The sequence below is a fragment of the Somniosus microcephalus genome, chromosome 5 (genome assembly GCF_052327205.1).
Source record: "Somniosus microcephalus isolate GS21.2 chromosome 5, FLI_Smic_1.0, whole genome shotgun sequence".
Taxonomy (NCBI): Eukaryota; Metazoa; Chordata; class Chondrichthyes; order Squaliformes; family Somniosidae; genus Somniosus; species Somniosus microcephalus.
In genome coordinates this window covers 12,897,941-12,911,400 of record NC_140991.1, presented here as the reverse complement: position 1 = coordinate 12,911,400, position 13,460 = coordinate 12,897,941, and the positions used below count along the sequence as shown (strand labels likewise).

At 48.4% G+C, this 13,460-nt stretch overlaps 1 protein-coding gene across 2 annotated transcripts in view; it reads right to left on the bottom strand.

Annotated features, from left to right (window-relative positions):
* The window catches only part of LOC147116895 (uncharacterized), a 231,763-nt gene that overhangs the window by 143,284 nt on the left and 75,019 nt on the right, over positions 1-13,460 (bottom strand). For both annotated transcript variants that reach the window (XM_085987334.1, XM_085987335.1), the window contains 2 exons: positions 10,301-10,321; positions 3,221-3,262 (listed from right to left, as the gene is read on the bottom strand). In XM_085987334.1, coding sequence (XP_085843460.1) covers positions 3,221-3,262; positions 10,301-10,321 — 63 coding nt within the window. The remainder of the gene's footprint in view (positions 1-3,220; positions 3,263-10,300; positions 10,322-13,460) is intronic.

Here is a 13,460-nt window from a genome sequence, read left to right as displayed (position 1 = left end):
CAAGACATCATTTAATGATCAGAACTCAAGCAGTTAAGTTTCCTCAGCAGAATGAGACATTCTTCTTTTTGTGAATTTTGAACTCATCAAGGTACGATGACATCACATAAGCATCGGTATTAAAGATGCATAATATTGTTTGATGTAGTCCAAATCTGCTAATCTGTTCCATGGCCGCAATAGTTACATAGAGGCGGGGTGGGCGTGGTGGAGCATATCTGCGAGGGGCAAACCCGGATATCCTGGGAAGACAGAGGCCCTGCAAAATTTAACGGCAGGACCTCATTATCATTTTTTTATTCCGTTTCCCACCCGGCAGCTGCCCCACATTGACAGACTGTCTGCAGCAGAGGACAATCCCGGCAACCAGGAAAGATCGCGGGCTGAAAGGGGGAGTCAACAAAGATTACGGGACATATGGGGAGAGTCAGAAAATATCACGAACCATAAGGGGGAAGAGTCAGCAAACATTACGGGGCATAAGGAGGAGAGTCAGCAAAGATCATGGGGAATAAAGGGCAGTCAGAAAAGATCATGGGGCATAAGAGGGGTTGGAAAAGATCATGGGGCATAAGAGGGGTTGGAAAAGATCATGGGGCATAAGAGGGGTTGGAAAAGATCATGGGGCATAAGAGGGGTTGGAAAAGATCATGGGGCATAAGAGGGGTTGGAAAAGATCATGGGGCATAAGAGGGGTTGGAAAAGATCATGGGGCATAAGAGAGGTTGGAAAAGATCACGGGGCATAAGAGGGGTTGGAAAAGATCATGGGGCATAAGAGGGGTTGGAAAAGATCATGGGGCATAAGAGGGGTTGGAAAAGATCATGGGGCATAAGAGGGGTTGGAAAAGATCATGGGGCATAAGAGGGGTTGGAAAAGATCATGGGGCATAAGAGAGGTTGGAAAAGATCATGGGGCATAAGAGGGGTTGGAAAAGATCACGGGGCATAAGAGGGGTTGGAAAAGATCATGGGGCATAAGAGGGGTTGGAAAAGATCATGGGGCATAAGAGAGGTTGGAAAAGATCATGGGGCATAAGAGGGGTTGGAAAAGATCATGGGGCATAAGAGGGGTTGGAAAAGATCATGGGGCATAAGAGAGGTTGGAAAAGATCACGGGGCATAAGAGCGGTTGGAAAAGATCATGGGGCATAAGAGAGGTTGGAAAAGATCATGGGGCATAAGAGCGGTTGGAAAAGATCATGGGGCATAAGGTGGATTGGAAAAGATCATGGGGCATAAGAGAGGTTGGAAAAGATCATGGGGCATAAGAGGGGTCGGAAAAGATCATGGGGCATAAGAGGGGTCGGAAAAGATCATGGGGCATAAGAGAGGTTGGAAAAGATCATGGGGCATAAGAGGGGTCGGAAAAGATCATGGGGCATAAGAGAGGTTGGAAAAGATCATGGGGCATAAGAGGGGTTGGAAAAGATCATGGGGCATAAGAGGGGTCGGAAAAGATCATGGGGCATAAGAGGGGTTGGAAAAGATCACGGGGCATAAGAGAGGTTGGAAAAGATCATGGGGCATAAGAGGGGTCGGAAAAGATAATGGGGCATAAGGTGGGGTCGGCAAAGATCACGAGGCATAAGGTGGGGTCGGCAAAGATCACGGGGCATAAGGTGGGGTCGGCAAAGATCACGGGGCATAAGGTGGGGTCGGCAAAGATCACGGGGCATAAGGTGGGGTCGGCAAAGATCACGGGGCATAAGGTGGGGTCCGCAAAGATCACGGGGCATAAGGTGGGGTCCGCAAAGATCACGGGGCATAAGGTGGGGTCCGCAAAGATCACGGGGCATAAGGTGGGGTCCGCAAAGATCACGGGGCATAAGGTGGGGTCCGCAAAGATCACGGGGCATAAGGTGGGGTCGGCAAAGATCACGGGGCATAAGGTGGGGTCGGCAAAGATCACGGGGCATAAGGTGGGGTCGGCAAAGATCACGGGGCATAAGGTGGGGTCGGCAAAGATCACGAGGCATAAGGTGGGGTCGGCAAAGATCACGGGGCATAAGGTGGGGTCGGCAAAGATCACGGGGCATAAGGTGGGGTCCGCAAAGATCACGGGGCATAAGGTGGGGTCCGCAAAGATCACGGGGCATAAGGTGGGGTCAGCAAAAATCACGGGGCATAAGGTGGGGTCGGCAAAGATCACGGGGCATAAGATAGATTTGGCAAAGATTGGATGCAGCAAAGATCGCGGCATAAGGGAGTTTGGACGGCAATCAGGAGGGAGGGAAAGATCGTGGGGCATAAGGCTTGGGATAGCGAGGTCGGCCGATCACAGCAGGTTTGCTTGAGGTGCTAGGTGGGGGGGAGCACTCCTGTTCCTCCTGGCTCACAAGCAACGCTCTAAAAAGCACTTACTAGCTTGATCTGGCTGCTCCCGTCTCCAATGTGCTGTCGGGTTTCCCGAGCTTTGGGAAACCCGGCTGGCCAGCGTTAAATTTAAATCAGGCTCCCAACTGCACTGTGGGAGCCTAATTTAAATATTATAATGACCTGACCCGACTCTTGAGAATAGGACACAGACACGGCATGCAACCCGCCACCGTAAAAATGGCGACAGGTGCGTACACGGCGGATTGGCATCGCATTATGCTATTTTAAACTTTTAACGCCCGACACTCTCCCTCCTGACTTGATGTGGTTAAAATTCCCCCCCTTTCTCAAACTCCAAAAGTTAGCAGTATTCCCTACTGCACCAGTATGACATTTTTCAATCTCCTTCTCACCAACATATGCGCACGCACTCTGTCAATGTGCAATTAGATGGTGAGCCATTTCGAGGTTTCACAGAGACATCTACCTTTCTGAGTAAAAGACTGTGGACATGGTGGGTTGCTTAAAATGAAAGCATTGTGGTACCTCCTGTAACATAACCGTCATCATTGCCCCACTGTTATTGATCACAGGGCATCAACTGCACAGGCTAAAGCGCTTTCCTTTTAATATAATTCAAAGAAATTGGACCTTCTTTGGCCAGCACAGAGGCCAGGGCTGCACTAAGCTGCAGCAGGCACTGAGGCCCGAGTTTCTGGCCCCTGCTCAGGGGTACCCCCTAGTTGAGGCCAAGAACCTCAAAAAATGTGAATGACCTTCACCATGGCCAAATCAGCCAGGGTCAGGGGGCACACCCTTGAATTCCTAAAGGTTTCCACACTAGCAGAAAATCCTTGCCCATCTAGCCCATCAGGTCAAGAGTTCAATGTTCAAGAACTTACACACTTTGCCCAGTTTGGGTATTCCGCACGATTCTTCATGGGCTAGACAGAGAATAAAAGTTAAGCACTCGCTCGACATAACATATACTTATTGAAAACATTTGATTTTGCTGTGACAATACAAATTAACAATGCTGAAGAAAGTAATTGACAAGCACATTGTAGAATCTAACTTTGTTGCAATGGAGTTGTCTCTCTCCGTGCGTATCTGAGAAAGAGACTGTCTTTTAATATTCTTTTAATTTTCTTTTAATGGCATCCTACGAAGGGCCCATCGAGATACTCATCGCTGCCTCCCTACGAGCAGCAACCCCAAATGTCCCATCCTACTTTCTCGCTGACCTTCCCACCCAACACGCCCACTGGGGGCTAATCTAGCCAATCTCCTCCCCGCCCAACTCACCCCTCCCAGCGCTGACCCTGTGGGTGCTGGCAGTGAGTCAGCCATCACCGACCCTTGCCGCATTACCCTCCAGAATGTCCATTCACTTGTGAACAAGGCCCTTGCCATCCATGAGCTTATCGTGGATGATTGCATCGACTTCATGGCCCTGACGGAAACTTGGTTGAGGGGTGATGACATCTTACCCTTAAATGAAGCCTCCCCGCCTGGCTATACCTTCCACCACTTGCCCCGCTCAGACCACCGTGGTGGTAGTGTGGCTCTCATCACCAAATCACACCTTGGTCTGTGTCCCCCTACTCCTTTGGCACTTTCCTTTGAGCCTCTCTCTTTATTCCATCCCTCTCACCTCTCATTTAAAATTCTCGTTCTCTACCACCCACCCAAGTAAAATAAAAATTTATTATCTTCACTGCTTTCCTCCCTCAGCCTCTGCACCGAGCGACTTCTCATCCTCGATTTCAACCTCCACCTCAATTCATCATGCTCTCTCTCTCCTGAGTTCACTACCTTCCTATCCTCCCTTAATCTCTCCCTCCATGTAAACTCCCCAACCCATTTTCATGGCCACCCCCTCGACCATGCCATCTCGCGTGGCCTCACTAATCCCATCGTGTCAATCGCAGATAAGGCCATCTCTGATCACTTCCTCATATCGCTCTCCACCCACATTACCCATCTCTCCCCCCCCCACAACCCTACTTCCTTCTGTGTCTGCCCCTGGAAAAAACTCTCTCCCAACTCTCTTACAACTGCACTTACGAAATCCCAACTGTCCAGCCTTTGGCCCTCCATTCACCACAACATTTCTGCAGCTACCGATCTGCTCAACCACACCCTCACGACCACCTTTGATGCCCTAGTCCCTATTAAAACAATTACTCTCTCTCAGTCTGGCCGTTCCCCCTAGTGCGGCCCTCATCTTCACTCGCTAAGTCCAAGGGACGCAGACTTGAACGGATTTGACAGACAACTGGTTTAGCCATTCACTGCCAGATCTGGCTGGACCACATAAAGCATGATCGGGTCCTGCTTCCATCTGCCAGAATTGCTCACTATTCCAGAATCATTCTGGAATGCAAAGATAAACCCTGGCTTCTATTCTCCACTGCTAACCGTCTTCTTGAACCCCTCTCCCCTATCTCCTCCAACCTCACCTCTGACAACAATTGTGAGGAGCTCATAGACTTCTTAAGATTAAGAACATCTGTTCAGCTGCCTCTGCCACTTCCCTTCCTTCCCCTAGCCCACCGGGCCAAACTTCCTCTAAGGTTCCCCCCTGCCCTAGCCCTGAACTCACATCTTTCTCCAGTTTCTCTCCAATCTCCCCTCATGACTTCTCCATACTCATTTTGTCCATGAGACTCACTTCCTGCTCCCTCGACCCTATTCCCACCAAATTGCCGACCACCCAATTTCCTTTTCTGGCTCCCATGTTAGCTGACATTGTTAACAGATTTCTCTCCTCAGGTACTGTCCCCCTCTCCCTCAAATCTGCCGTCATCACCCCTCTCCTCAAAAAATCAAACCCTTGATCCCTCCGTCCTTGCAAACTAACGTCCCATCTCCAACCTCCCTTTCCTCTCCAAAGTCCTTGAATGTGTTGTCGCCTCCCAAATCTGTCCCCACCTTTCCTGCAACCCCATGTTTGAATCACTCCAATCAGGTTTCCACCCCTGCCACTGTACCAAAACGGCTCTCATCAAAGTCACAAATGACATCCTTTGTTACTGTAACAAAGGTAAACTATCCCTCCTCATCCTTCCTGACTTGTCTGCAGCCTTTGACACGGTTGACCACTCCATCCTTCTCCAACACCTCTTCACCGTCGTCCAGCTGGGTGGGATTGCACTCGCCTGGTTCCATTCTTATCGACCTAATCGTAGCGAGAGAATCACCTGCAATGGCATCTCTTCCCGCTCCCGCATTGTTACCTCTGGTGTCCCCCAAGGATCTATCCTTGGCCCCCTCCTATTTCTCATCTACATGCTGCCCCTTGGCGACATCATCTGAAAACACAGCATCAGTTTCAACATAAATAACAACAGAAAACGCTGGAAAAACTCAGCAGGCCAGGCAACATCCGTGGAGAGAGAAACGGAGTTAACGTTTCAGGTCGAAACCCTTCTTCAGAACTGAGAAAAAAGCAGGAAATGAAACAGATTAAAAGGCAAGTTTGGGGGCTGGGAAATAGGGGAGGGGATGAAAGAACAAAAGGGAGGTTCTGTGAGAGGTGAGGAGACATTAAGAGATATTCAAGGCGAGACGAGATGGTAATGGGACAGGTAAAGAGACAAAAGACGGCTCTAGATGAAGTGTGAAATGCGCTGGCAGAATGAGAGACAGCTGCCATGTGGGAGAGAAAAAAAAAGGAAAAGGCACAAACCAAAAGTGTGGATAAAAAATATATAAAAATATGATAGGGGCCGAGGTTATGATCTGAAATTGTTGAACTCGATATTGAGTCCAGAGGGCTGTAAAGTGCCTAATCGGAAGATGAGGTGCTGTTCCTCGAGCTTATGCTGAGCTTCCGTGGAACAATGCAAGAGGCCGCGGACGGTGAAGTCTGAGTGGGAATGGAGTGGTGAATTGGAATGACAGGCGACTGGAAGCTCGGGGTTACCCTTACGGACTGAACGGAGGTGTTCCGCAAAAGCGGTCACCCAACACCATCGTTTTCTGTTGTTATTTCGGATTTCCAGTATCCGCAGTATTTTGCTATCGTATCAGTTTCAACATGTACGCTGACGACACCCAGCTCTAACTCACCACCATTTCTCTCAACCCCTCCACAGTCTCTAAATTGTTAGGCTGTTTGTCCGACATCCAGTTCTGGATGAGCAGAAATTTTCTCCAATTAAATATTGGGAAGCCCAAAGCCATTGTTTTCAGTCCCCGCCACAAACTCCGTTCCCTAGTCACTGACTCCATCCCTCTCCCTAACATCTGTCTGAAGCTGAACCACATTGTTCGCAACCTTGGTGTCATATTTGACATTGAAATTAGCTTCCAACCACATATTTGCGGCATAACTAAGACCGCCTAGTTCCACCTCCGTAACATCGCCTGTCTCCGTCCTTGCCTCAGCTCATCCATGCCTTTGTTACCTCTAGACTTGACTATTCCAACGCACTCCTGGCTGGCCTCCTACATTCTACCCTACGTAAACCTGAGGTCATTCAAAACTCGGCTGCCCGTGTCCTAACTCGCACCAAGTTCCGTTCGCCCATCACCCCTTTGCTCATTGACCTACATTGGCTCCCGGTTAAGCAATGCCTCGATTTCAAAATTCTCATCCTTGTTTTCAAATCCCTCCATGGCCTCTCCCCTCCCTATCTCTGTAATCTCCTCCAGCCCCACAACCCCCCCGAGATACTTGTGCTCCTCTAATTCTGCCCTCTTGAGCATCCTTGATTATAATTGCTCAACCATTGGTGGCTGTGCCTTCTGTTGCCTAGGCCCTAAGCTCTGGAATTCCCTGCCTAAACCTCTCTGCCTCTCTATCTCTCTTTCCTCCTTTAAGACGCTCCTTAAAACCTACCTCTTTGACCAAGGTTTTGGTCGCCTGCCCTAATTTCTTCTTATGTGGCTCGGTGTCAAATGTTTTGTCTTATAATACTCCTGTGAAGTGTCTTGGGATGTTTTACTACATTAAAGGTGTTATATAAGTACAAGATGTTGCTGTTGTTGTTGTTAATATAAATGAAAAAAAATGGACTTTCTTAGTCCAGCACAGAGGCCAGGGCTACATTAAGCTGCGGCAGGCATCTGAGGCCTGAGTTTCTGGCCCCTGCTAAGAGAGGGCCCCTTGGTTGAGGTCAGTCATTAGCTTTTCTTCAACATGGATGAAATCCAACAAAACTCAGCCTAGAAAATGAGGTTGGTGACACATTCAAAGACTTAAATTTAGAAACTTATAAACTGAAGCATTGAAGTGGCTTGTTGCTGTACTAATGTCTTATGATATTGGGTTAGAGCATGGAAGGCCTTTTGCCCAACATCAACAAGAACTTGCATTTAGATAGCACCTTTAATGTTGAAAAACAATCCAAGGTGCTTCACAGTGACACAAGAAAAATAAATTCTACACTGAGCCAAAGGAGATATTTGGAGAAGTGTGACCAGAAATTTGCTCAAATAATTGGGTTTTTAAAGAGGGTCTTAAAGAAGTGGAGGGAGATGGGAGAGGTGGAGGGACTTAGGGGGGAAATTCCAGATCGTGGGGCCTAGGTGTCTGAAGACACAGCAGCCACTGGTGGGGTGAAGTGGCGATGCACAAGAGGCCTAAGTCAGAGGAGTGGAGAATTTGTGTTGAGGGGGGTGGGATTGTAAGGTTGTAAGAGATTATGGAGATGAAAGTAGGCGGACTTAGTGATGGGGAGGATATGGGCTGGGGCTCAGTTCGGAGTCAAATAGGACACTAAGGGGTCGATTTTCATTAAGCTGTCGGGAAGGAGGCGGGACTACAACTTTCAGGTTTTAGTCCCGCCTACATCGACGTCCGGCCAATCCACGCGATTTTCACTTGATTGACCTTGTTGAGCCCGCCCAACGGGCTCAGCAGGCTAATTAAGGGCCACCCGGCAACAGGTGACGTCACAGACTGATATTTCATCTGTCAAGAGGTCTTGGCAGATGAAATATCAGTGTTTCACAGCTGTTTGAAGCTGTCAAACACTGACAGTCTGACTTCTAACCTGAGTCCTTCTACACAGACTGTTAGAACTCTCACCGGCACTAAAAGTTGAAGGCGGTCACTTTTGACAGATCGCAGCCATTCAGCTTTCAGTGCCGGCTGAGTGATGGACTCCCGACGCCTACAGGAAGAAAGGCTGTTAAGGTAAGTACAGGTAATTTAAACTTCTTTACACACTTTAGACACACCAAACACACTTACCTTTGCACTCATGCACCCATCACTCACCTGAACACCGACATCGCGACCCCTCCAAGTCCTTCAACCTGACGGCCCGCCTGCTCTAACCTGGTGTGGTTTGGAGCCGTCGGGAATCCCACACGACACCCCTCAAAATAGGGATTAGGCTAAAAACTGCCTGTTAACTACCTGTTAACAGGCAGTTAATTGGCACTAATCCCTTCCCGCCTCGGGTTGGCGGGTCCCAGTGCGGGGCGGGTACCCGCCTCCTCTGAAACTTACGTGGAGGCGGGTTTTGGGCGTGATGGTGTCGGGACCCCCGAATTCATGATTTTTGCCCCCCGCCCGCCTAAAAGCCCGCCTCACGGCACACTGAAAATCTAGGCCTAAGGCTGTGAACAGCCCGGTTCAGCCTGAGACAATGGCTAGGTAGGGGAATGGAATCAGTGGCAAGGATATGGCGTGGTCTAAATATGATGGCTTTATTCTTCTCAGTATTTACATGGTGGAAATTGTGGCTCATCCAAAACTGGACATCAGACATCAGTCTGAGAACACTGAAGCATTGGAATTTTCAAGAAATGGAGAGGTAGAGTTGGGTGTCATGACCATACATGTGCAAGCTGATCCCATGTTTGCAGCTGAAGTTGCTAAGGGGCAGAATGTAGATGAGGCAGAGGAGGGGGCAGATCCTTGGAAAACTTTGAAATTAACAATGGTTGGGCTGGGGGAGGGCGGGAAGAGAAGGCATTGCTACATGTGCTCTGTCTCGTGTAACCGTGCAGAGTTTGGCGGTATTGTCAGGGGAGACATTTTGGATTGATGAGTTGCAGGATGCTGAGATGCAGCTACAGTCCAACTGAAGCCAAAACATGGAGTGGCCCTGGCTTAAGGACATTAGAAGGTAGCTTCTGGAATAGTAGATCAACTGAGTGCAAAGAGGAAAATCCGATGAGTTCCATTATGAGCGCACGACCAAGTTTCCTGCCTGATTTTCCTCTTTGCACTGCACACTCGGGTGATCCAGTACGCCCAAACACAGTCAGCCCCATGCAAGTCCCGAGGAGCTCTCTGGCAGGAGTGGAAGTGCATGTTATGAAGGGATTGCAGAGATATCCTTAAAGTACTCAATCTTCAGTCCCCATGCCTTATGACTTCAACCCAGCTTCCATTCACTCCACGATAGTTAGGTTAGATTTTCCTATCAGCAGAAATCCGATCTAACTGATGGCGGATGGGCCCCACACCTTTCTGCTGGTACGCTGTCTGTGGTACATTTTCCGTGGTTAGCACCATTTCTCATAATGTAAGGCGGGCTTGCAGTGATATTCTGGAGCCACTGGGGGGCGTACTCTAGTCATTAATATGTACAGGAAAGTCTGGAAGTAGTGGCTGGCCATGGTGAGCTGGTGAAATTGTTTTCCCGGCACATTTCCCACTCACAGTCATTGTTCTACTACCTGAACAGTGAAAAATCTACCCAAAGAACCTTGGGCAAGCAACACCCAACATGGTGCTTACCATGGAAGATGTACCAGGAGTGAATGGAAGCTGGGTTGAAGTCATAAGGAATGAGGACTGAAGGTTGAGTACTTTATGGTTATCTCTGTAATAAGGATGTCTTTAAGTGTTACCAGTTTTTTAAGATGTGATTGTCCCAACTTATAGGTTGGCCCACCATTGTATCACCAGCTGAGAAAGTGAACAAGCAATTTGCCCATCCCACCATTTCCTACCACTGCTTCATGATCCACAATTTAAACATCTTTCAAATAGTTGTTTCTTTATGGTAGATCTTTACCTTGGGCCGGCCTGCGAGTCTCTGTTGACAAAAAACAGCAGTAAGTCCAAATCTTGCCAATGGATAAAATCTAACAGATATTAACTCTATGGAGCGGATATTGTGATTGCTGGGTGCTGTAAAGTACTGCAGGGCAGAGCAATGTGGCCCACAGGCACTTTCAGCATGAAGGCCCAGGGCTCTGACAGTCTTCGAGGCCCATTAAGGCCCCAGAATTTAATAAGCCACTACAATGTGTCTGGGGTGCCTCACAATTTGTTTGTAACTTTACCCCTCCACGTGGCCACTCCTTCAAACAGGGCCATCATTTTGTTCCTGTATCTGCTGTTCTTAGCCTCCACCAACAGGACCATTATGCCCCAGGTCCACAGTTGGCACCTTTGACGGGTCATGTGACCATCAGCCCCCATCTGCACTGCTATGCCCCATAATGCATTACGAGTCACCTCTTCTGCCTGTGCGCATCATTACAATGCATGCACCACACTCACAGTACTTTATGCGATGAGTTCAGTCAGGTGTTCCTAGCTTCCCTTGAAGTAGCACACAAAAGCTGAACTTGAAGGTTAGCCTCAAGAAGTGTCAAAACGTGAAGGGAAGCCAGCAGCCCTTTAATAGCTGCTGGTGCCCAATAATTTAACCCCCAACCCTGTGGCACTTCAAGCTAGACACCAGGAATGCCACATAGGTCTAATCATGGTCAGTTTATATGTTTCTATTAAAGAAGAGTTCCATAGCCTAGAATTTACTATTTCTCCATATTATCAGATTAACGTTTCACTCATTCATCTACCATACCTTTGCCTATTGTTTTAATGGAAGTGTTCACCCATTTAATGGACCAAGTTATCGAACAGCTCTGTTAAACTAGCAGACAGGGAAATTACGTCATGGTTAGAATGGATTCCATGGGCATTCTGGGCACAGGACGGGGTTTTTTAGGGAGCAGTGGTTGGGAAATCACGGATCCGCGGTGGTTTGTTCATCCATTAATTTAAACGGGTGGAAAAATCAGACCCACCATTTCCTAACCAGCACTCTCGCTGAGCACAGCTCATGGGTTGTGAGTGACTGACAGCAATGTCAGTCACTCATGAAGTATTTGCCACTGGTATCCCCAGCAGTCATTTCAAAGCTTATGGGGTTTATTTTGGGAAAGGGTGAACACAGCCACTAAGTGGATGCTGTGCTAATAAGACGTGCCTGTTTAAAAGTCTGGATTTAGCTTGCAATTTTGGGGCCAATTGCTGATTACCATGATTTAAATGTGCCTGGATATGCTAAAACGGAGACCTGCACATTTAGCACTCAAGCGCTGATCAGGAGCAATTTTCCTGGAGCGGTATTTAATTCCTTCACACACGCACTTCCACTGAAGGTGTGGAGTGTGTTGGCTCACAGACAACGGCACGTATCAGGATGGCTTAGGGACCGAGGGAGAGAGCTCACAGGTTCTCAGAGGCGGCACTGGAGGTCTTGGTGGAGGAGATACAACGGAGGAGGGATGTCATGTACCCCGCGGGGGGGGGGAAGGAGGCCACAGAAGCAACTAATGCGACGGATGTGGGAGGAGATTCCCCAGGAGGTCACAGCCAGGAGCACTGTCCCCAGAACATGGCGCCAGTGCTGCAAAAAATGTAATTATTTGACACAAGTGGTCAAGGTAAGATCCCAGCTCACAAGCACACTCCTCAATAACTGCACCACCAGCAGCATCACAATCTCAACACACTGAACCCACCAACTATACACTGACATTCACACAACCCACACTACTGCATGCTTCACAAACACTACTCACACCTCAGATACATCTCACAGCTATTCAACCATGTGAGGCACACAAACACACCTGCCAATACACTCATTCACATCACCACTCTTTCTCTTCCAGGACAAGATAGTATATAACAGATACCAGCAGGACCTGACCGGGGGACGGGAAGCATGATTCCATGAGATCAGTTCCCTTGAGGAGGCAGTGCTGGCGGTTAGTAGGAGGGGAGTGGCAGATACCATGGACACAGGCACAGCATGAGACATATTGCCTAGAGGTATGTGGCCACTCCAGCTTCCTTAGATATCACAACTATTCCTCATCCCTAATCCTTCAAACCTATCCTCACTCACAAGCTCCATACAATCTCATCACACACACATCCTTGTATTGTGGCCACACGCTCTGCACCCTAACCCTTCTAGCTTTATCATTACAAGCTCCCAGGAGCAAATCCACCTTGACCCCAAAAGGACAGAATTAGGAGGAATTTCTTCACCCAGAGAGTGGTGAACCTGTGGAATTCTCTACCGCAGAAGGCAGTTGAGGCCAATTCATTAAATATATTCAAGAAGGAGTTGGATATATTTCTTAATGCTAAAGGGATCAAAGGATATGGGGAGAAGGCAGGGACAGGGTACTGAGTTTGGATGATCAGCCATGATCTCATTGAATGGCAGAGCAGGCTCGAGGAGCCGAATGGCCTACTCCTGCTCCTATCTTCTATGTTTCTCCTATCTTCTATGTTTCTATGTAAAAGGAACTGGAAGATGAGGAAGAGCCACCTCCAGCGGTCTCCTTACCTAAGGAAGGATATATTTGCCTTAGAGGGAGTGCAATGAAGGTTTACCAGACTGATTCCTGGGATAGGGGATTGTCCTATGAGGAGAGATTGAGGAGACTAGGCAGTCCCTAGCATTTAGAAGAATGAGAGGTGATCTCATTGAAACATAAAATTCTTAAAGGGCTTGACAGGGTAGATGCTAGGAGGATGCCTAGAGCTGGGGGTGACCGTCTCAGAATAAGGGGTCGGCCATTTAGGACAGAGATGAGAAGTTTCTTCATTCAAATAGTTGTGAATCTTTGGAATTCTCTACCCCAGAGGGCTATGGATACTCTGTCGTTGAGTATATTCAAGACAGAGATCAATAGATTTTTGGACAAAAGCAAAATACTGCGGATGCTGGAAATCTGAAATAAAAACAGAAAACGCTGAAAATACTCAGCAGGTCAGGCAGCATCTGTGGAGAGTGAAACAGAGTTTATGGGGGGGATTTTCCCAGCCCTGGGGAGGTGGGTTTGGAGGCGGGACTGCCGGGAAAATGGCAGAAACTGGGAGCGGTACCGAACCCGCTACCACCCCGCCTCCGTGCCATCTTCCCG